The sequence below is a fragment of the Aquarana catesbeiana genome, linkage group LG01 (genome assembly GCF_042186555.1).
Source record: "Aquarana catesbeiana isolate 2022-GZ linkage group LG01, ASM4218655v1, whole genome shotgun sequence".
Classification (NCBI taxonomy): domain Eukaryota; kingdom Metazoa; phylum Chordata; class Amphibia; order Anura; family Ranidae; genus Aquarana; species Aquarana catesbeiana.
Genome location: NC_133324.1, coordinates 225,396,430 through 225,417,932, shown reverse-complemented (window position 1 = coordinate 225,417,932; position 21,503 = coordinate 225,396,430). Strand labels below are relative to the sequence as shown.

Below are 21,503 nucleotides of genomic sequence, written 5' to 3'. Positions count from 1 at the left end.
TGCTATGCAAATTTTGAAGATTGCTGCAACATGCTTTTGCACATAATTACTTACCATTGTTATATACAATGTATTGTAACTACTAGCAGCCAGCCTGGTTTATTTGATGTGATACGTGTATAATCAACAGACGGCAAAGTGTCTGCCTACTCCCTACAATGCTAAGCAGGATTCTCAAGCAGTTAGGGGTGATTTGAGAGATAAAAATAAATGACACTTTAAATGCCAGCGTGGGTTATCAATTTCCCTCTCCCTGATTAAATGAATTGCAGACTGTGTCTATAAAAGAATTCCCCAGAGGGTAAATTTAGCTGGATGAAATACCAAGTGGCTTTCATTAGGTTTATTTCATTAAACACTATGTAACCATCAATGTCTTACACAGTGCACATTAAGGCTCTTTACTGTTGAATGTTTAAAGGGAGGCAACATTTATGTACTTTCTGAAATGCGTAAGCTCCCTGCTGGGGTTTACAACATGCAGAGCTAGTTTTTATCATAGCACCATTACCAGTCTTGCCCATTCAATGTCAATGTGCCCTAAAATTCCAGAAGCATGTAGACTTTCTTGGCACTAAAGCTGTACTTTAATCTGTAGCCCCATATGTTTGCTCCCTAAATGTTCCTTTGATGAAAAAATATATAAATATATTATATTTATACACAGTATATATTATATATATAAAGTATTTTTGGGGGGTTTAGGAATACTGAACTAAAATATGGACCATATAACAGACCCAAAATACAATTGTGCATTTTAAAGTTCCATCAATGCTTGATTTTTGCAAGAGTACAGCAAACTGTTCTGCAATTGCATTTCGGAAACAGTGTTGCAGATTTACTAAAAATGGTGCACACAGAATCTGGTGCAGCAATGCATAAGAACCAATCAGCTTCTAGGTTGTAATGGCAAAGCGTATTTGAACAAGCTAAAGTTAGAAGCTGATTGGCTTATGCCCAGCTTTACCAGATTCTGCATGCACCTGTTTTATTAAACCTTAAAATGTATGTAGACCCTAAAAATGAACTTATCTCATGTGGTCCATTTTGGTCTGATTAAAGAATTTGGTTATATCTTTTTGACGAGTGCAAAAATACCTTTTGATCCTACCACAAATAAAAAGCTTCACCTATAGACACTGCTGCAGTCTGCTGCAATTTTTTAAAAGGAAATGGGTGTCCTGTTGCACATCATCATCATATAATGATAACATAGTACCAAGGTGCTGGTGGTTGCGGGAAAAAGAGAACTCTTGTGTCAACAGCATGTTGGTATAAAACACAGGTTTGCTGACCTGGCAGGTATAGCAATTAGTGTTAATTACTTTGCAATAATATTAATAGAAAGCTCCTGTATTTATATTTAATTTTAATATATCTCATTATATGATTTCCCCCTGAGGCATATTCGTACAAGCTACCCGAAGTGCAACACTGAAGGATTATCTGTACATATTTAGCCTGTGCTAAAGTAATTTACTGAAACCCCATGGACTTTGAGAGATATATTCCCCAGTCATGTCAGACGCAGTAGGTATCACAAACATCAATATAAACATTTATATGTTATTAGAAGTGGGCTGTTTCATGATTTAAATTAAACTACTCATGTTCGGAATTGATTAGATACATTAAAAGATGTTTAACATGCAGATCCGGTCTACTGACTGTATCAGCAGAAAATAGCTTGGGAATTATTGCCTTCTTCTGTTAATTCAGTTTTCATAGGGTTCATCTACAGAGTATAAGTATAGAGTTTTCAGTTAGCAAAATGAAGCTGTTTTCACTTTAATCATCCAATCATGCACAAAACTATTTCCTGTTTTTTTAAATTCCTACTTTTGGATATTCAAAGTGACTCTGCTACAACTGAAAAATAAAAAAGTTTAATATTCAACTTAAAACTAAACTTAAAATTAATAGGAGTGAAAAAAGATAAGTTAACATTCACTTTGTTAAATGGTAACAATTTAGTAAATCATCCCCGTATCTCTGGCTTGTATAGAGCATTATTTGTATATTGATTACTAACAAAAATTTACAAGTTGCTAACATTAGCAACAATCCCTGATATAACCAGCTTCATTTTCCTTTCAAACAATATATCTCAAACCTGTGGAGTATGAGGTAAGGTAGTGCTAAAACTATAACCTTAGGTTTTAAGAGTTGTAAACATTAAAATTTTAGTTTTCACATTTTTACCTGACTGTATTTTTTATTAAGAATTTTACTCGCTTTTTGTGTATGTTTCTTTCATAGATTGTAGATACTCCTACTAATAATTATTTTGAATCATGGAATGTGATTAGAGATTCTTAATGAATATTAGTTTTAAGTTGCCCACAGACATAGAATAAACAGTTACCCAATCAAGATTTTTCTGGACACATTACGTGAAAATCTTAAGTCAGTGGGAAAAAGAGGATGCCCCCTGGTCTGGGGAACATCAGATGGATAGCTTATAAAACCTGTCCCAATAGCTATTATTCCCCCAGATGTAAGCGCCAATGGAAGCATCTGCCTATATGGCCCTATTTCTCCTCTTTCTTTCCCTCCTCATTTACATAATCAGCAACATTAGCCCAAGCTGAACGTTCCTGTTTTTGGTGTGTTCTGACCTCCTATATTTATTAGCACATGTACTCATATCTCACCTAAAGATTCATAGAGAGAAAGAGAAACAATAAAGTGCAATCATTGTTTAGTTCTACCTAGCAGGGAGCAAAGACCAGATATATCATGGGCAATATGGCTGTCCCTATGCACATGTGTAGCTTCATACTATACAATGAAAGATTTTTAGAACTTTTTGATATCTTAAACCCTTTACATTTCACTTATCTCAAACTGAAAAGGACTGTAGTTTCCCTTTCAATTTTCTGCATAGCGTTCCTTTTATTGGTTGTCATAACTCTATGATCTAAAGAGTTCTGATCCAAATACTATAAAGTATAAGGTCTTAAAAGTACTTTAAGTATTAAACTGACATGGTACAAAGTAAATGACCTCGTAGGGTGTAAAGGTTTGTACCAAAGATAGATACACAATTAAAGCACATTTAAACATTATTAAACCTAAACTGTAATGCTAAGAAAATAGAGCTAAGCTATCAACTAAGAGAGTATTAAATGATAATAGGTAAAATCTGTGCAAATTAAAAAAAAAAGTAAGTAAGCCTGATATTTGACAGACTGAATCCTAAGTCGATGTAATTTCAACCAGAATGTTTTATTGGTAAGTCATGTATTTTAATAATGCCTTTATATGAAACTTACTGAATTTCAGACCCATCCAGCATGGAACAATTGGCTAAACACATTAAGATACTGTGGATGATTTACTTAAGGAATATATTTTTCACCTAACCTCTTCAATGTTTGTGCACCTAATTATGCGTGTAATTAAATTTAAAAAGCCAGGAATTTCCTTTGCATTTGATTGAGGGATTGAAGTGAATACTTTGCTGGGCTAGGTGAAAACCTTTAGTAAATCAAGCTCATTGTGTTTTTATCCAAACCTTACTGCCAAGTGATAGCTGTCATTTTAATATGAGCTCTTTCAATGTTTAGGTCATTGTTTTTGGCATATGGCCAACAGAATCTTGATATGCCGCTTTGCTTAAAAATTGAGCTAATATTATAAAAATATGTAGCTGGAAAAGAGGTGCTATACTAAACAGAATAAGACCAGGCAGGACAATAAGCGCAGGACTAGGATGTGCCTATTTTGCCAAAATACCTAAAATCATTACCGGGTGCTATGGCCTATATGCTGCTTTGTATATTAATAACAATAAAGTGATATTGCTAAACCTTTTCCGTTAAAGCAGAATGAAGATGAATTCCTCAAACTTCATTATGTTGGATATTTTAGTTGACTCTGGTAGCTATTGTGCCAAGGCATTTTTTATTTGGGAATTCCACCAGTTACTGCCATGGGCTGTTTTGTACAGAGAAACTTGCCTGAACAGATGGCTCTTTAAAGACTGATTCATTTCTAATTACCTGCGGTTGGAAAACTCATTATCTGCCATTTCCCTCAAGCCATATGAACCTCACTTAGTCCGAATACCTGAACAAAGCAATGCACATTATTTTATGGGAGGACATGTTGAATTGTGAGTGGTGAAGCGGTACAATGAATACTAATCTTTCATCGATTATATTTGTACTGACACCTCTTTGTAGTACAAACAATTGTCATGTTTCAACAGCACAGACTGTCCAAATGATTAGGTGCAGGATTACTATATAGCAAACATGACATTGTTTTTACATAAATAAAGAAATAATACTACCGGGTTTAATTGATCAAAGTGTCTTTAACCATTTCAGCCCTGGAAGGATTTACCCCCTTCCTGACGAAGCCCTTTTTTGCGATACAGCACTGCGCCATTTTAACTGACAATTGTGCAACGTTGTACGCAAACAAAATTGACATCCTTGTTTTCCCACAAAAATAGCTTTCTTTTGGTGGTATTTGATCACCTCTGCGTTTTTTTTTTTTTGCGCTATAAACAAAAAAAGAGCAACAATTTTGAAAAAAAAGCAATATTTTTTACTTTTTTGTATAATAAATATCCCCCAAAAATATATATTAAAAAAAATTCTTACACAGTTTAGGCCAATATATATTCTACATATTTTTGTTAAAAAAATCACAAAAGCGTATATTGATTGGTTTGCGCAAAAGTTATCCTGTCTACAAAATCGGGGATAGATTTTTGGCATTTTTATTATTACACTAGGGGGCGATCAAGGGGTTAACTGTGTATCCTCAGCATGTTCTAACTGTAGGGGGATGGGCTCACTAGAACATGACAGAGATCACTGGGAGCAGTAGATCCCTGTCATGTTGCTAGGCAGAATAGGGAAGTGCCTTGTTTACATAGGCATCTCCCCGTTCTGCCTCTCCATGCCATAATCGCAGGCCTCTGGCGGACATCAAGTCAATGAGACTCGTGGGCATGCTCCCGCGGCGTGTGGCAGCGTACGCTTGCCCGCTAGTCGCGGATGACGCAGCGACGTACGAGTGTGTCGTTTTGCACATCCATGCCACTTTGCCGACGTATATCGGCGTGAGCCGGTCGGTAAGTGGTTAATATAAATTCCCTTAAATACCATAAATCAACCAATCATAAAATAAAAACGCATTAGAATTTGAAACTTTAAAAATTAATACTTTAATTTGATTGGTTGCTGTGGGACAGTACAAATAGTTTTTATTACAGGCACTTTGATGAATGAAGCCTACTATAATTTGATGCTAAAGCATAAATGCTTTATTTAACACTTTGGGCAAGAAACCAATAAGAAATCAAATAGTAGGAAAGCTTAGATTAGTGATAACTGATGGCATCTCAAGTTACAGCTAATAGAAAGCAACATTTAAATTGAGTAGCTCCGGTTCAGAAGTCAATCTGTCAGGGCTAGTCCATTCATTGTGCTGTACAGATTGCTTACACTTGATGCCCAACTTACTAAGCTATGAAGATCATTGTTTGTCATATTAGCTGTTATTTTCAACACAAAGAAATGAACATAGAAGTCACTTGGCTGAAAAAATAGATTTTTATAGTAAAGAACACATGCATTATAGCCTAATGAATTGAGCCTGATACCAGGTAATACATGAATTCTTTAAAACAATAGACCTATAGTATTTATGTTTACTGCCTAGGAACACTGAAGCTAAAATGCAACTTGTTACTTATACATTTTTACTAGTAAGAAGCATGCATAACAAAAATGAAGGTATTTTATGGAAAATATTTTCTGTTAGCGTATAAAAGATTTGAGACTTAGTGGCCTTACAGTTAAGCCTAGTACACAAGGGCTGAATGTCAGGTGGCATCATCTGGGTCAATAAAAACTGGGCAACATTCAGCCCATGTGTATTGCAGCCAGTCCGACAGAAGCTGGTCGAAGGGACATGACCAAAAAAGGTCTGCTTATCGGCTCCTGATGGCTGAGAGCCCTGACCTAAGTGTTCAGGTGGGGGGTGTGGGGGGCATCCCCCGCATCTCCCGCATTCCCCGCGTCCCCCTGTCAGAACACAATAGCCCAGCATAGTTAGTACAGCGGCTCTGATCTGAAGTGTCAAACTAATAGTGCGTACTAGGCTTTAGAGTGGGAAGATGTCTCATTAAAAATGACAGACAGTGGGATGCCTGTACATTCTTGAACCCAACAGAACTTGTGCAATCCACTATGTGACTTGACCATAATAGTTAAACATTATTTTCCTTCTATCTGGAAGAAAACAATCATGTGTTGTGCATAGCTGTGATAGTAAGAAGTTTGCATCAGGAATTTGCCTAATTATGTCCCAATTGACACTTGAATTGTCCCTATATCTGACATTAAAGACACATTAATACCAACTAAGCCTACGTGGTACAGCCAAAGAATGCTTAAAACAGCTATCTAATTTGCATGGTAAAATTACAGCAAATTTTCTAGTTTTCTCCTTCATATAATTAAAACAAACTTTACATCGTTAACACAAATTTAAATCTTTACATAGATTCTAAATAGACAAGGCAGACATGGAAGTGGAAGTCAGGATATAAAGCTACTTTTACACGCTAATATTTAATTAAACACCTCTTAGCTGTAAAAGAAGGCCATAATTATTGGATGCGTTGCTGACACCTCTCTGATTAGTAGAAATGGTCCTCCGAAGTCTGCTGGGAAATTGACAATTCTAAGAGTGACAGGTGTGGAGGACCTAGGAGATCGACACAGATGTGTTGGTTTGCCATTGGAATTTTCAGGACCTGTTCTTTGTCATCAGAACAGAGTTTGGTGGAATGGCATCGGGGAGGGTGAGTATTTACTGCCTTCTTTTACAGGCAAGAGGAGCATTTTTTGACAAGTGAGAGGATCACTTTAATTAAGCCATATTAGAATTACCTCAAGTAGCAAGTAAGGACATTGTTTGAATGTCATCTTATGGTGAAGTCAATGCAAATTAATCCTTTGTACACTGCGTATGAATGTGGAAAGCTTTTAGTGTCTGACCAAAACAGTTTACAGTATAGGTTTCATCCAGTCTAGGCTTTTAAATTCACTTGCACTCCATGACATCAATATATTTGTATGGCTTTAATGCAACATTGGTACTGAGTAGACCAACAGAGTAGTATATTTACAGTACATGATTTGCTTTTCTATTGATACCTTCATGTGTACATTTTTGATTGGTAAATATTTGATTGGTAAAAAAATAAACGTTTCCTCTCTTCCACTTCTCTGACAACTGTATTTTAGGCTTCAGTGGCTTTATAGATATGATATGAGATGACTAGAATGCTATTACACAAATTGATGTTGACTCAAAATACTGTAGCAAGGTAAAAAAAAAAAAAAAGTTGGGTTGGAGTGATATCTAATCAACTTTGACCAAATTTATTTATGGTTTGTTTTTTTTCTTTTTAATTTAAATGTAATGAATGCAATATAAAACAGAGGGTACACACCAGCTGAGCCCGGCCAGCTGTCTTTCCACTTGCATACATTTCCAGGCATAGACAGTTGTGAGGGAGAGTGAATGTTTGTTTTTGTTGACCTGTAATATGTAATGATGGAATTATGTTACCTTTTTCTTACACCTTACCTACTAAAGGAGGAGTTCCCGCTTGGTAAGTCGCTGATTCCTGACAGATGTTAGGGGTTTTATTAGAGTGAGGCACCTGCTAAATCTGGACTTACAGGGGAGAAAAAAATTCAAACTATTCAATTAAGGAAAGTCAGTCTGAATATCTGTATACTTTATTTTCATGTTTCTCTTGCTTTTTCTCAATTTCCATCTTATAGGGGACTTTATCTTTGATTTTTTTTTTTTTGCCCTTTTAATTATATTGCTTGTTAGTTTTTCTTATGTCACAATGGCTTCATGGTTTTTTTTTTTGTTTTTTTTTTGTTTTTTAATTCAAAAGACACACAATGCTAGATACAGAGGTATTATTTTCCATATCACGAAAAATTGTCTCATTTATGAAAGTCTTTAAAGGGAAGAGTTGTCTCAGATATTGTGTAGTTTTCCTTGGAAACCAATTACATTGTGTTTATCATTTTTCCATGCTGGCTGTGGGACAAGAGACTAAGGCAAGTTTTCCCTTCGATCCTGTCATAAATGAATTATTTGTAACCAAATCAGATAATGACACAGTCAACTAAGTACAAAGTTCAGTGACCCACAGTAACCAGTGTTGATTTTGTTTAAAACAGTTGATATTTGATTGTTTGTTTTGGATACTTTGTATATTGCCCTTTGACTTATTACAAAATGAACTGTATGCACCTAGTTCCCAACCCATTCAATATCAAATTAGATTTCAACCATGTGCTACAGTTGGTTTCACTCATAGATGTTCCATTCATTTGAATATTAGGTAAAAAATGACCTAATCTAACATGAACTCTTTCATTTATTTGGAAACAGACAATGTAAAAGTAATTACAATACACAGCACCTCTAATGCCCTGTACACACGATCGGACATTGATCGGACATTCCGACAACAAAATCCATGGATTTTTTCCGATGGTTGTTGGCTCAAACTTGTCTTGCATACACACGGTCGCACAAAGTTGTCAGAAAATCCAATCGTTCTGAACGCTGTGATGTAAAACATGTATGTCGGGACTATAAACGGGGCAGTAGCCAATAGCTTTCATCTCTTAATTTATTCTGAGCATGCGTGGCACTTTGTGCGTCAGATTTGTGTCCACACGATCGGAAATTTAACCGAATGGATTTTGTTGTCGGAAAATTTTATAGCCTGCTCTCAAACTTTGTGTGTCGGAAATTCCGATGGAAAAAGTCCGATGGAGCCCACACACGATCGTAATTTCCAACAACACAATCCGATCGCACTTTTTCCGTCGGAAAATCCGACCGTGTGTACAGGGCATAAGTCTTAACTGTGTGGGAATTATGGGCCATTTATCAAGTAAGCGAGTAACAAAAATTAGATGCAAATCAGGCTTCCTCTTATTTAGCAAGGTATATAAAACACTTTTTTGTGTATTTGTGATCCCTGCACCTGGAATCTTGGGCAGCAAACTGAGATTTGCACAGGTCAGTGACAGATTTACCACTGCCAAGTCACCAGCACTCCAAACAGATACATTTCATGTGTTTATTGTGAAGACAGGCATAAGAAACCGGCATGTTGTTTTTTCTTATGCCTTATGTGATGCTGTCTTCATGATAAACATGTGAAACGTATTTATTTGGAGTGCTGGTGATGTTGCACCTTTGCATTCGGTTCTGGAATGGCACTATCTGTGGCATTCACTTTGAGCATCCGTCATCATAAGTTTGAATACTTTGAGTGCAGCTTCTGTTTGGACTTTTTATGTATTCAAAACAGGCACACAGGATAAGTAGTCAGGGGCACGTTTTATTCTGTTGCAGTGCTACTTTATAACGGCAGAGGATTTAATAAATAAAGCTGAGCTCCTTTAGCAAATGTCTCATAATCTGTCTCACTGTTCTTATTTAGTAATGCCTTGCTATGCAACACAATTGATATACTGTATGTCCAACTATTTTCCAGGTTACGCTGCAATTTCCCAAAGTAGAGTGTTGTACAATGTTAGCCATCAACTGAGCCCACTGTCGGCTGAATATGGGTTACAGAAGTGCAGAACGAAATGCACTTCTGTGACCTACAGGAGAAGTGGGGCCAAAAGAGGTTTGGCTCTACTTCTCCTTTAATAACTTGAGTTAGCCAATAAAAGGTATCACTAAAACTCCAAACTTGCTGCTATTTCCAATAATATGTTTTCTATGGCAGAATACCATGGCAGTAATGATTATGTATCATATTCTTTATGTTTTGAATCCTTGGAGAAACAGGTGGCATGTTGAAATAACATCCATGTGGTGTTTTTTTTTTTTTTTTTTTATTATTAATTTTTATTGAAGATTTCCAAAGACTAAACAGGGAATAAAACTGGACAAAGGGTATAGATTATGGAAATAATCACAATAAACGTCAAAAAGAGCTACCAAAGAGAATATGATCATATCTCCAATACAGGAAGTCACCGAGTTACTAACACAATAGGGACTATAGGTTTGTTCATAAGTCGAAGTTGTTCGTAAGTCGCAATACTGCATTTGTAAGTGTAACTCCTGGTCGGAACGCTGCATTCGTAAGTGTAACGTCCACCTGTGCATGGATGTGGGATGTTCTGGGTGCTTGTTATGTTATCTGGGGCTCTTCTGGCCATGCAGTACATGTAGTACTGCAGTATGGGATGTGTCCGGAGATATCCAGGACCAGCGTGGAGCACAAGTGGCTGGCATTTGAGGCTGTTCGTAAGTGGGAGTCATTCGTAACTCAGGTGTTCGTAACTCGGTGACTGCCTGTAGAGATTACAATGGTAATCAGCTCTAATACTAGAAAAATACCGATTATCACAGTATTGGGGTAGAATTAAAGTGGGGTACAATTGAAATAAGATGACATACAATAAAATAAAATAGAATACAATACTGTAAAGTAAATAAAATAAAGTAAAATAGATGGGGTTTGAGATGGACATGTTTCAGTAATCGGTTAAATGAGGGCTGTTAGTGAGTGAGTAGGTAGTTAACTTAATGACTTAATGATAACAAGGTCTCTCCCTCCAGATCTTCCACCTCCCATCAAACATCTTCCCAGAGCCACTGTTACTAGCCAGTAAGGACTCATAGATGTAGTGGGTTTGTATAATTACCAGTGTTTCAGATACGTTCTGTACGACATTGCATTTCCAATTTTTGGTTATGAGTGATCTGGCTGCTAGGAATATGTGTGTGACCACTGTGCGAAAATGTGGGGGGAATGATTCAATACCTAGGTTCAGCAGAGCCATTCCAGGGTCTGGGAGGGTGAAAATACCAGTGATCGAAGAGATTAGTCAAAATATGCTGTGCCAAAAACTGATTAGGTGTTTACAAGACCAGGAAATATGCATAATGTTCCCCACTGCTCCACATCCCTTCCAGCACAAAGGGGAATTAGTCTGGGAAAATTTGGACATCCGGTATGGTGTAAGGTACCATCTCAGAGTTATTTTTTGGGAAAGTTCCCAATGGTTGACACATTTGGATGCCTTGTATATCATGTTGAGGGCAGTTTTCCATTGTGATTGTGTGAAAGTTTTCCCTAAATCATCTTCCCATTTCTGATAAGGGGTGGATTTATTAAAGGTAAGCTTGTGCTGGAAGAGGTTGTAGAAGAGTGGGATGCCCTTATGCCGTGTACACACGAGCAGACTTTTCAGCATCAAAGGTCTGACGGTCTTTGCGACGGACTTTCGACGGAGTTACGACGGACTTTCGAACGACCGGACTTGCCCACACACGAACGGACTAAAGTCCGTTCGAAAGTCCGTTGGTTTGAACGTGATGACATACGAAGGGACTAGAATAGGGAAGTTCATAGCCAGTAGCCAATAGCTGCCCTTGCGTCCTTTTTTGTCCGTCGGACTAGCATACAGACGAATGGATTTTTCGACCGGACTCGTGTCCATTGGAAAGATTTCAAACATGTTCCAAATCTAAAGTCTGTCTGATTTTTGACAGAAAAAGTCCGCTGAAGGTCCGATGAAGCCCACACATGGTCGGATTGTCCGACATATTCGTTCCGTCTGACCAGTCTGGTCAAAAAGTCCGCCCATGTGTACGCAGCTTTAGTGGATATAGATGGTGTTGTATAGAATTTCCATGCTGATTCGTGTAGGTATAGACGATGGGTTTTAAGGGAACTTAGAAAGTGGGATATTTGACAGTATTTATATTCGGCCCTGGGCAGGAGGTTATATTCTGTTTAAAGAGAATGAAAGGTCTTAAGGCAGTCGTTGTAGAATAGGTAGGCGATATGTGTAATTCCTTTGTTGTGCCAGTCTGTAATTGTGATGTTGGGGATAACTTTTATTAGGATGTCAATAGGGATAGGGACTTTGGTCGTTTTTGCGGGTGAGAGCGTAGAACCGCAGAGGTCTCTCCAAGCCATTAGTGAGGCTTGAATGGTTAGGGGAAGATGTAGTAGGGGGGAAAGGTTTCCCACTATCAAGTAGCAACAAAGAAAGTAGGTCCTTAATGGGGCTCAAAGTTTGCTCGATATTACGCCAGGGGGAGTCTGATGTGCTTGTGTACCATACTTTGAGTTGGGTAAGTAGGGATACGCGGTAGTAAGCTTGCAGATCAGTGAAGCCCATACCGCCTGCAGATCTGTGTTTGGTTAGCAACGCTTTAGAACATCTGGGTCTTTTAGAGCTCCAGACATAATGTTTTAGGAAGAGGTTCAATGATCTAAGGTGTGTAGACCTAAGGGGAATAGGGAGTGTACAAAATACGTACAAAATCTGAGGGAGTAAAAGCATTTTAAATAAGGCAAGGAGACCTGACCAGGTTAGTTCAACCTTGGCTAGGCATTTAGTCTCTTTGGATAGTTTGTCTATCAATGGCAGATAGTTTGCATCAGCTAATTTGGATGGGCCTGCTGTTAGTTGGAGACCTAGGTAGGATATAGTCTTTACGCCATGATTAGGGAAAGGAAGCTTTCAAGTGAGATTGAAGGGAAGGAGGGAGGTTTATAAGTAGTATGATTGACTTTGGGTAGTTTACTTTGTAGTATGAGATTCTACTGAAACCGTTTAAGATGTTGTGGGCATGAGGGAGAGACTTGTATGGTGAAGTTATGAACAATATGATATCATCCGCAAACAGATTTATACTGTGGCATTCGTCTTGAAGGGAGAAGCCTTTGATGTCTGGGTGTGTCCTAATTTTTTCCGCTAATGGTTTGATGAGGAGATTGAAGATTGGAGGGGACAGGGGGCATCCCTGTCTCATCCCATTAGAAATATGAAAAGGTTGGGATAGACTATTTGATGTGTAAACTTGTGCAGGGGGTGAAGAATAGAGGGCTAGAATAGCGGAAAGGATGGGTCCTTCAAAACCAAATTTACTGAGAGTGTGTGTCATGTAGCCCCAGTATATCCTGTCGAATGCCTTCTGTGCATCCAGAGAGAGGAGCAGAGAAGTGACTCAACAGGATTTTGCGTGGTGTATGATATTGATAACCCTACGCGTGGCATCAGATGCTTGTCTTCCTGAAGTGAAGCCTGATTGGTCTGGGTTGATCGGAGTGGGTAGGATATGAAGAAGTCTATGGGCCAGGATTTTAGCATAAAGCATAACATCAGTGTTTAATAGTGAGATTGGGCAAAAGTTAGAGAGAGTGTCAGGAGCCTTGCCAGGCTTACGGATGGTAACCACATATGCTGTAAGCATCTCAGAGAGAAATGAGGTTGAGGATACAGCCTGGGAGAAGACTGATTGTAATGTGGGGGATAAAATAACGGAAAAGGTTTTATAGTAGTCGTTTGGTAGACCATCAGGTCCAGGGGATTTGCCACATGGAAGCGTCTTGATTGTTTTTTGTATTTCGGCCTCTGTGATGAGTGCGTTCAGGGTCATTAATTGTGTTTGTGTTAATAAGCGGAGTTTAATGTCCGCCAGGAAGGATTGAATAGCTTCATCTGTGGGTTGGGGGGTGCTGAGATCATTTTTATTATTATATAAGGATGAGTAATAGTCAGCAAAGGCATCTGCAATGTCTTTGGAACTAAATATTTTACTGTTGTCTGTCGTGCGGATTAGGTAAGGAATTTTTGTGCAGGTTTTTTGCTCTTTTAGGTGATGGGCTAAAAACCTGCCAGCTTTGTTACCAGAGAAGTAGTGTGCTAATTTCAGTGAGCTAATATCATGTTCTAGGAGCAGAAATCTGAGGTCAGATTGGAGCTTGGTCAGTACTAGGTGTGTCTTTGTTTTGTGTTTCCAGAGATTTAATGTCACCTAATAGGTGGTCAAATTTAAGTGCTCTCTGTCTTTTAAGTCTTGAGCTGGTTTGTAATAGAATGCCCCTAAGGCCTTGTGGGCGCACCATAGTGTAGTGGGGTCAGACACAGGTTCAGTGTTTAATGCGAAGTACTCTTTCAGGGGATTGGTTAAGGAGGTCACATGAACGGCTGTCTGAAACAAACTAGAATTAGCTCTCCATATGTAAGACAGGTCAGGGGCATTCTCCTCCACCACTGTAATAGACACAGGTGTGTGGTCTGACCACGAGATGTCATGGATGGTGGAGGAGGATACCGCCTGCAGCAGGGTTCTGTCTAGCACCAATCATATCTATATGAGAGTACGAGTTGTGTCTGAAGGAGTGGCAGGTGTAATCATGCTTGTTAGAGTGCTGACACCTCCAGACATCATAGAGATCCTCCACATGGAGAATTGACTGTAGCGTAGGCAGGGGGCGTTTAGATTTAGTGGTAGTGTCCACATTGTAATCAACTGTGATATTGTAGTCCCTGCAGATGATTACAACACCTTTTTTAACCCCTGCAAGCTTGTTGAGTGTCCATTTTATAAAACGTAATTGGTGAGTATTAGATGCATATAGGTTGACTATCGTGTAGGTACGGTTGTTAAAGACTCCAACAAGGATTATATATCTACCAGCAGGGTCTGCTATTACTTTCTTAGGCATGAAGGCAACAGAGTCTCTGATGGCAATGATCACTCCTTTTTTGCTTTTGTGGAGCTGAGGCAAGAAATATGTGAGGGTAGTTTTTGTGCTGGAAACAAGGTGGGTTAGAGGCTAAGAACTGCGACTCCTGTATGTACAATATGTCTGCGTGTAGCTTTTGGGCCTCCTTCCATAGTGTGGACCTTTTTGCTGGGTGGTTTAGCCCGTGGACATTAGATGAAATTATTTTAAGCACCATGGGTGAGTGATAAGAATGATAATAACAACACCTCAGGGAGGTCAACACGTTGCAGGTCTGGATGAGGTCTTGGAAGTTGCCCTTGAAGACGCGTCTCGTGTAGCACTTTGTTCGTAGAATCAGAGTCCATCTCAGATAGGACAAAAGGGAAAAAGAAAAGACAAAAATAGCAACAACAAGAACAAATCAAGTCATTTGGTTTGAACCAACAAGGTAAAAAAGGAGATTCGAATGTGAATCTGATGGCAGTATTACTGCGCATGTCTTAGGGGAGGAGAAATTTGAGCACTGAAAGTCTCATGGTTTTATAGGAATTTTGTAGATTAAGGTAGTTTGGAAGCTAAGGTATTCAGGTGTTGTGTTTTTTGCTTTTTTTGCTTTTCTTTTTGTGAGAGACCACTTGCCAGGTATTCTTGGTTTCTATTTTAGATGTGGAAGGTAGGCCTTTCTTGGTTTGTTCCGGAAGAATGTCCCACATGTGGTAATTGAGTCATATATTCTTTTCTTAAAGTGATTGTAAGGGTTTGTTTTTTTTTTTTTTTTTTACAAAACAAACATATACTTACCTCCACTGTGCAGCGTCTTCTGGGGCCCCCCAGCGGCTCTCTCGGCTCCTCCCCACATCAGATAACACCCTAGGAGAAGCGCTCTCCCGGGGGGTTACCTTGCGGGCACGCTCCCGAGTCTATCATTCGGTGTTCATAGCCGCTGAATGTATGACTCGCCCCCAACCCCTGGTGCCCGTGTCATTGGATTTGATTGACAGCGGTGGGATGGCTGCACTGCTATCAATCTATCCAACAAGGACACGAGACACCAGCTAGTGCTGGTGTGCTCATTCCCAGCTGGAGAAAGATTGGGGTGAGGTAAGTAAAACGGGGGCTCGGGGGGGGCTGCAGCACCACAAAAGGTTTTTCACCTTAATGCATAGAATGCATTAAGATGAAAAATCATGAGGGTTTACAACCCCTTTAAACACATTTATATGTAGAAAGCTATTTCTATATCCAGAAATATTTGATGTCACAGGGAATTTAGAAGCACACATTTAAAGCTATATCGAATAATATATAAGGGTATGTAAATGAATATATTGAATATAATGTCTAAAATATATTAAAGGATAACTAAGTACAGAACAAAAATGTAATATTTTGTATGTACCAGTCTATAGATGTGGTGATTGAATTGTCATTTTTCAGGATAAGAACATTTTAGCAAGTACAGAAAATATTTGTTGATCTTGTCAAGAATGCAGGGATCCTTGCCACTTCCTGTGAGCTAAGCAAAAAGCAAAAACAACCTTATCCTTCTTCTGTAAACTACTCTCCTCTTTAGCCCTAGCATAATGGAAATGATCAAAGACAAACATGTTTGAAGTCCAGTCTTAGTAACAAACATTGCCATTTCCATAATTACAGTGGAGAAGTGAGCTTAGCCACCATAAGACAGGAAGTACAGTATGTTTTTGCAGGATCACCAGGTCAAAATAAAGTAAAAGACCTGAAAAGAAAACAAATGCAGTCCCTACATCTACGGACTGGCAAGCAGATTTAAACAATGATTTCTGCATTCCTTAAACCACCTGCCAGGGCTCAGCTGTTTATGGTGACATTGGAGTACATTCAGTATGGTGCCCAGAGGAAAAAGGTCAATACAAGGTTCAGGTCTGAACAAACTGTCTGGTAATAAACAGATGAGCTGCTAAGTTTGAGTTAACCCCAGCTGAACAAAATAGGAAAGAATATTGCATCCTATGCACATTCTGGGCATCATTTCTTCCACTGATCTGGCCAGGACACATTAAGATTATTGGACTTTTGAGTACGCTTACACTCATTAGGTTGTGGGTTGGTAAAGAATGCATGCCATGTCTTTTGTCCCTTTCTGGCATTGGTTCTGTTGAGTATTATGAAAATCATATCTACCTGTCCTCATAGACAGACTTAAATAAAAACTGAAGTAATAAAATAGATCAGGGCAATCATATTAATTAAAACAGTAATGTAACTTATTGAAAAATTAAGAAGTGTCCCAATCATGATTTCAGCCATACTCAATTTGAATACTCATCATAAAAATTGAGTATACCTCTCTTTTGCATTGTCTATTCTTGAAATGTTTAATTTTGCTACTCCTGAAATTATCAGTGAGTCTGTTATTTGACCATGACATGGAAATGCCAAGCTACATTCATGAGATAATTTTTTATAATATCATACAAGTGATCGTTCAGATGATCTGTCAGCCATGTTTTCATTCTCCCAATTTTTTTTTTGTCCTTGGGACTGTGGATTGTACGATCACTTTATAAAATTAACACCATAAGTGTATCAGTGTGAAAGAAAAGTGTGCAGAAAAATGTATTTAATTGTATTTGATCCCATCCAAAAAAACATACCAACCAGTATTTCATAATGATAAGATATAAATATGTGAAATAAATCTTCATAAAGGCAAGGTTTATAGTAGGAGATTGGGTACATGTTGTATATGAGTAGGGCTGGATTTCTTGTCCCCCTAGGCCACCAGTTTTGTACCAGCTCACTATTACCCAATTCAACCTGTGAGCCTAACACACTAATAAGATCAGATATCGGAGCCAAATAAGGAACACTGCTAGAGGTTTGGCTGGAAGGATCCAGACAGGGGGAACTGCAAGCACACTGTTCCAGCCAACAATTAAAACACACAGGTTGTGGAGGAACAGCAAGGATTGCATACCATTGCATCAGCAGGCAGGTCAGCATTGTAAAGCCTTTATTTATACAAGAGAATATGTGAATGACCGTGAGCAACATGGTGTGTGGTTATGGCCTGTGTTGCTTATGTGGAATTATGGCCCTGTGTACAAGTACTCTAACATCTCTACCCTATTTCTCTCATTTAAATTGGACTTTTTGACTATATTTTAAGGTATATGAAAGCAGAGGGAGTCACAGGCCAAACAGACACATAAAATATTTAGTCTAAGCCTTAAAGAGGAACTGAACTCTATAAACTGCCTAAAAAGGCATGGCAAAGTCGGCATACTCGCCAGTATTGTCTGAGGTTTCCCTAATATTGCGCCTGTTATTGACTTACCAGGCTTTGTTCTGGCAAGGCAACTGTAACGAGCCCCTGCTCACTCGGTTCCACTCTCCCGACACTCCTCTGCTGCTATAGAATCAGACTGCAGATCGCAACATCTGATGGTTCGATCATCCGATGCTCCGGGACTAGAACTACAGCTATGTGCCGTTCTAATCCAGTTGTGTAGCTCAGAACAAACACCAGGCATGCTGTATGTAAGTTCACCCAGGAATCTCTTTTATTGAAAAATACAGGCTCTTTTATACAGTAAAAGAGGAGGTGTATACCTCCTGCTCATATTACTCTGAACATACACCTGTGACCAGAAACCTAATTAACATGGGCTAATTAACTAATCCCTTTAGACAGCCTAGATGACTCAGACATGACCTTTAGGCCAGACTGGCCGTCTTGTAGCTCAGAAAACCCAATCAAAATTATCACAATAGCAGAGTTAATTAACACAAACAACAAAGGGGATCTAATGACTCTTAGATCCCATACTAGAGACTTATTTACAATACACATTCTAGCAGGCAACAGACAGACAGGTGACTGGAATTGACATCAGCATCTCCTAACAGTATTTGTCCCAGCATTATGAATCAGCCACTATTTCTAATATGGCAAATCCAGGGTCCCCAGAGTCTGTTTGTCCTGGGGGACCAGGACCCGAATCCACAGTAATACCACCTCAAGGGTCCCCAGGCCTACAGCTCACAAAGAGCACAATAGTGATATCACCAGATCTCCAATCTCCTGAGACTGGCAGTCAGAGACAGTAGTGCCTTAGATCTTAAGACAAAAGGTAGATTTTTCAGGGTGCTGCTTGGGCACAATTAACACCTATAGATATTCCATATAAGATAGAAAATCTTCACTTTTTGAGTTTACTTGCAATTTAAAGTTGTAAATTAAAAAGGGGGTAATGAGAGTAAGTTTTGCTGCACTTTCCTTTGTGTTGAGTGATTTCCCTTATGTTTGAGCTACATTTTCTCTATATGCCAGTCTTCAGGACCATTCACAACTCTCAGCTGTGATGCCTTGCAGTAATGTGTGTGCTCTAACACAGTGCACCATAGCATGAAGGTGTGAAATGGCACATAATAAAAATACAAATAGAGAGCTACAGGGAATTGCATTTAAAATACAGATATAAAATGGCTGTGACTTTCTTTAGCTCAATGGTATACAACATTTTGGCCTAATCAAGAACCAACTTTGCATGATTGACTAGACGGAATCATTTGCTTCATTTAATCACTGTGACCTCACAGGGTCGTTACAATCATTTGAAGGCTGTGTTTATCGAACATCACACTAATTGTGACTTTCAGCCGATGTGTATGAAGCTTGTAATTACAATGACCTTGAACAGATTTCAAGGCAGGCCTCAGATTTAAATACACAGCTATTAAATGTGACATATAAATATGGTGAAAGCAAACAATAACTTCAGCCTTCTCAGCAGGGCGCGCAAGATCAATTACATATCAACGCTGACTTCAAGAGCATCTAGGCACTGATATAATACAGTGCCCACTGATGCTGGATGCAGAATATCACAATTGCAGAACAAATATGTTTATTCTACAAATGAAAGTATCGCTTTAACCCTCACGCATGACTTGCAGAACAGTTTCTGGGTCTTTTTCTGTATAAAGTATATTTTTGCTAGCTACAGTCTGATGATGAATCCTTATACCAACACATTTAAACTGCACAGAAAACAAAATGAACACATATGACATTAGTGAGATATTACAGCATGCAATTTATATATGATCGTACATAAGAAATTACTATTACTCCAAAACACAGAATATCAGCGTTAGATAAGAACAGTACCTTAAGGGGCAATAAACCCCCATAGGCTCATTTAATACCAGAATTATCCTCCCAGTGTACAAAAAAGCTTGACATATAGGAGTGTGTTCTTCCTTGGCCAAGAAAACCTTCCAACAATTTACACATGCAGTTTGGCCTTAAAAAGTAACCCCACTTTTGTTGAAACACTTTGTTGCAGATTCCTAACTGTTTCTGCTCTGAAGATAAAGATATTTGTTCTTCTATGTCTTTTGGATACTGATTCTGAATAATGCCCTGTACACACGTTCGGACATTGATCGGACATCCTGACAACAAAATCCGTGGATTTTTTCCAACGGATGTTGGCTCAAACTTGTTTTGCATACACACGGTTGCACAAAGTTGTCGGAAAATCCGATCGTTCTGAACGTGGTGACGTAAAACACGTGTGGCGGGACTATAAATCAGGCAGTAGCCAATAGCTTTCGTCTCTTAATTTATTCTGAGCATGCATGGCACTTTGTGTGTTGGAATTGTTCACACACGGTCGGAATTTACGCAAACGGATTTTGTTGTCGGAAAATTCAAACTTTGCGTGTCGGAAATTCCGATGGAAAAAGTCCGATGGAGCCCACAAACGTACGGAATTTCTGACAACAAGCTCCGATCGCACATATTCCATCGGAAAGTCCGACCGTGTGTGCAGGGCATTAGAGCGACATTTTCATTATTGATCAGCTGATGCACTTGCAGTGCTCTAATGAGGAAAGTTGCAGGGTCTGCATTCCTCTAGCAGTGATTAACTCTTTCGGAGTATCTTACCAAAAATGAAGCATTGAGCAGAGTAGCATATATGTTTCTTCCATGACAGGTTTAAACCGATTGGTTGTTTAAAACAAATATGTTTTTGTTGAAACAGCAATTGTCACTATTAGTCTTTTCTTCTTCACTTCCAATACAAGTGTCCTAAATTATAAAGCGATAGTGAGAGTCCCATTGGATGCAGCATTTAGTTATGAAGACTTTGCAGTATCAGATGCAGTTGTACAATGTTGGAAAGTGACTGGTGACCTTGTCTTAAATGTGTGTTGGATTGGGCATTACAGTACAGGTTGGCTGGGATTAGTTAGATGTATACACTGCATCCCTTGGTCCCCTTTCAATGCATAGCCATACTACTCTTGCAATTTTACCCTAATAAAAGCATGACAACATAGGCACATGCAGGAGGTGTGCCTGGGCACACCCTAATCACTACATGCGGTACCGATTTCCCCTACTGCCCGGGTTTCCCCCCGTGTTGGCCTCACAGTGCTGCTGGTTTCCCTCCTCTCCCTCCAGCTGCTGTTTGGGATGTTTCAAAATGGAGATCGGGGGAAGGGGCTAGTAAATATGTAATATACTAGCCCCTTCCTTTTCTAAGTGAACACAATGATTACATTCGCTCACTGTGTTCAATCGTAACTGAAGCATAGTAAAATGTGTTTACTATGCTTAATTTCATGAATGAACAGGAATCCACTCAGCACACAGCACTTCCCATTCATTCACTGCCCCGTGCAACTGAGGCTGCATGTGTGTTTGAGCTTTGGGGTGCACACCCTTATGCAATAGGCTGCACACACCTATGCATGACAAGTCTAAAGATAAACCAAGTTTATCTGTAAGAATTATCTTATTGATTTTTCTTATGCTTCTTCAAATAGATTGTTGAAAGTATAATGCTAGGTGGAAAGTGTGACATCACCGCCCTACCTCTCCACTTTACATTCACTGAGAAAATGCAAACCATTCTCTGAATGGTGCCCATTGTTGGCATTGCACCCA

The 21,503-nt window shown here is 38.9% G+C and overlaps 1 protein-coding gene across 4 annotated transcripts in view; it reads left to right on the top strand.

Annotated features, from left to right (window-relative positions):
• SRRM4 (serine/arginine repetitive matrix 4) overlaps positions 1 to 21,503 on the top strand; it is a 242,204-nt gene that overhangs the window by 199,734 nt on the left and 20,967 nt on the right. For 2 of the 4 annotated variants that reach the window (XM_073625503.1, XM_073625520.1), the window contains one exon: positions 8,092 to 8,111. The exons of the other annotated variants lie outside the window; for them this stretch is intronic. In XM_073625503.1, the coding sequence (XP_073481604.1) occupies positions 8,092 to 8,111 (20 nt within the window). The remainder of the gene's footprint in view (positions 1 to 8,091; positions 8,112 to 21,503) is intronic. 4 annotated transcript variants of the gene reach the window in all.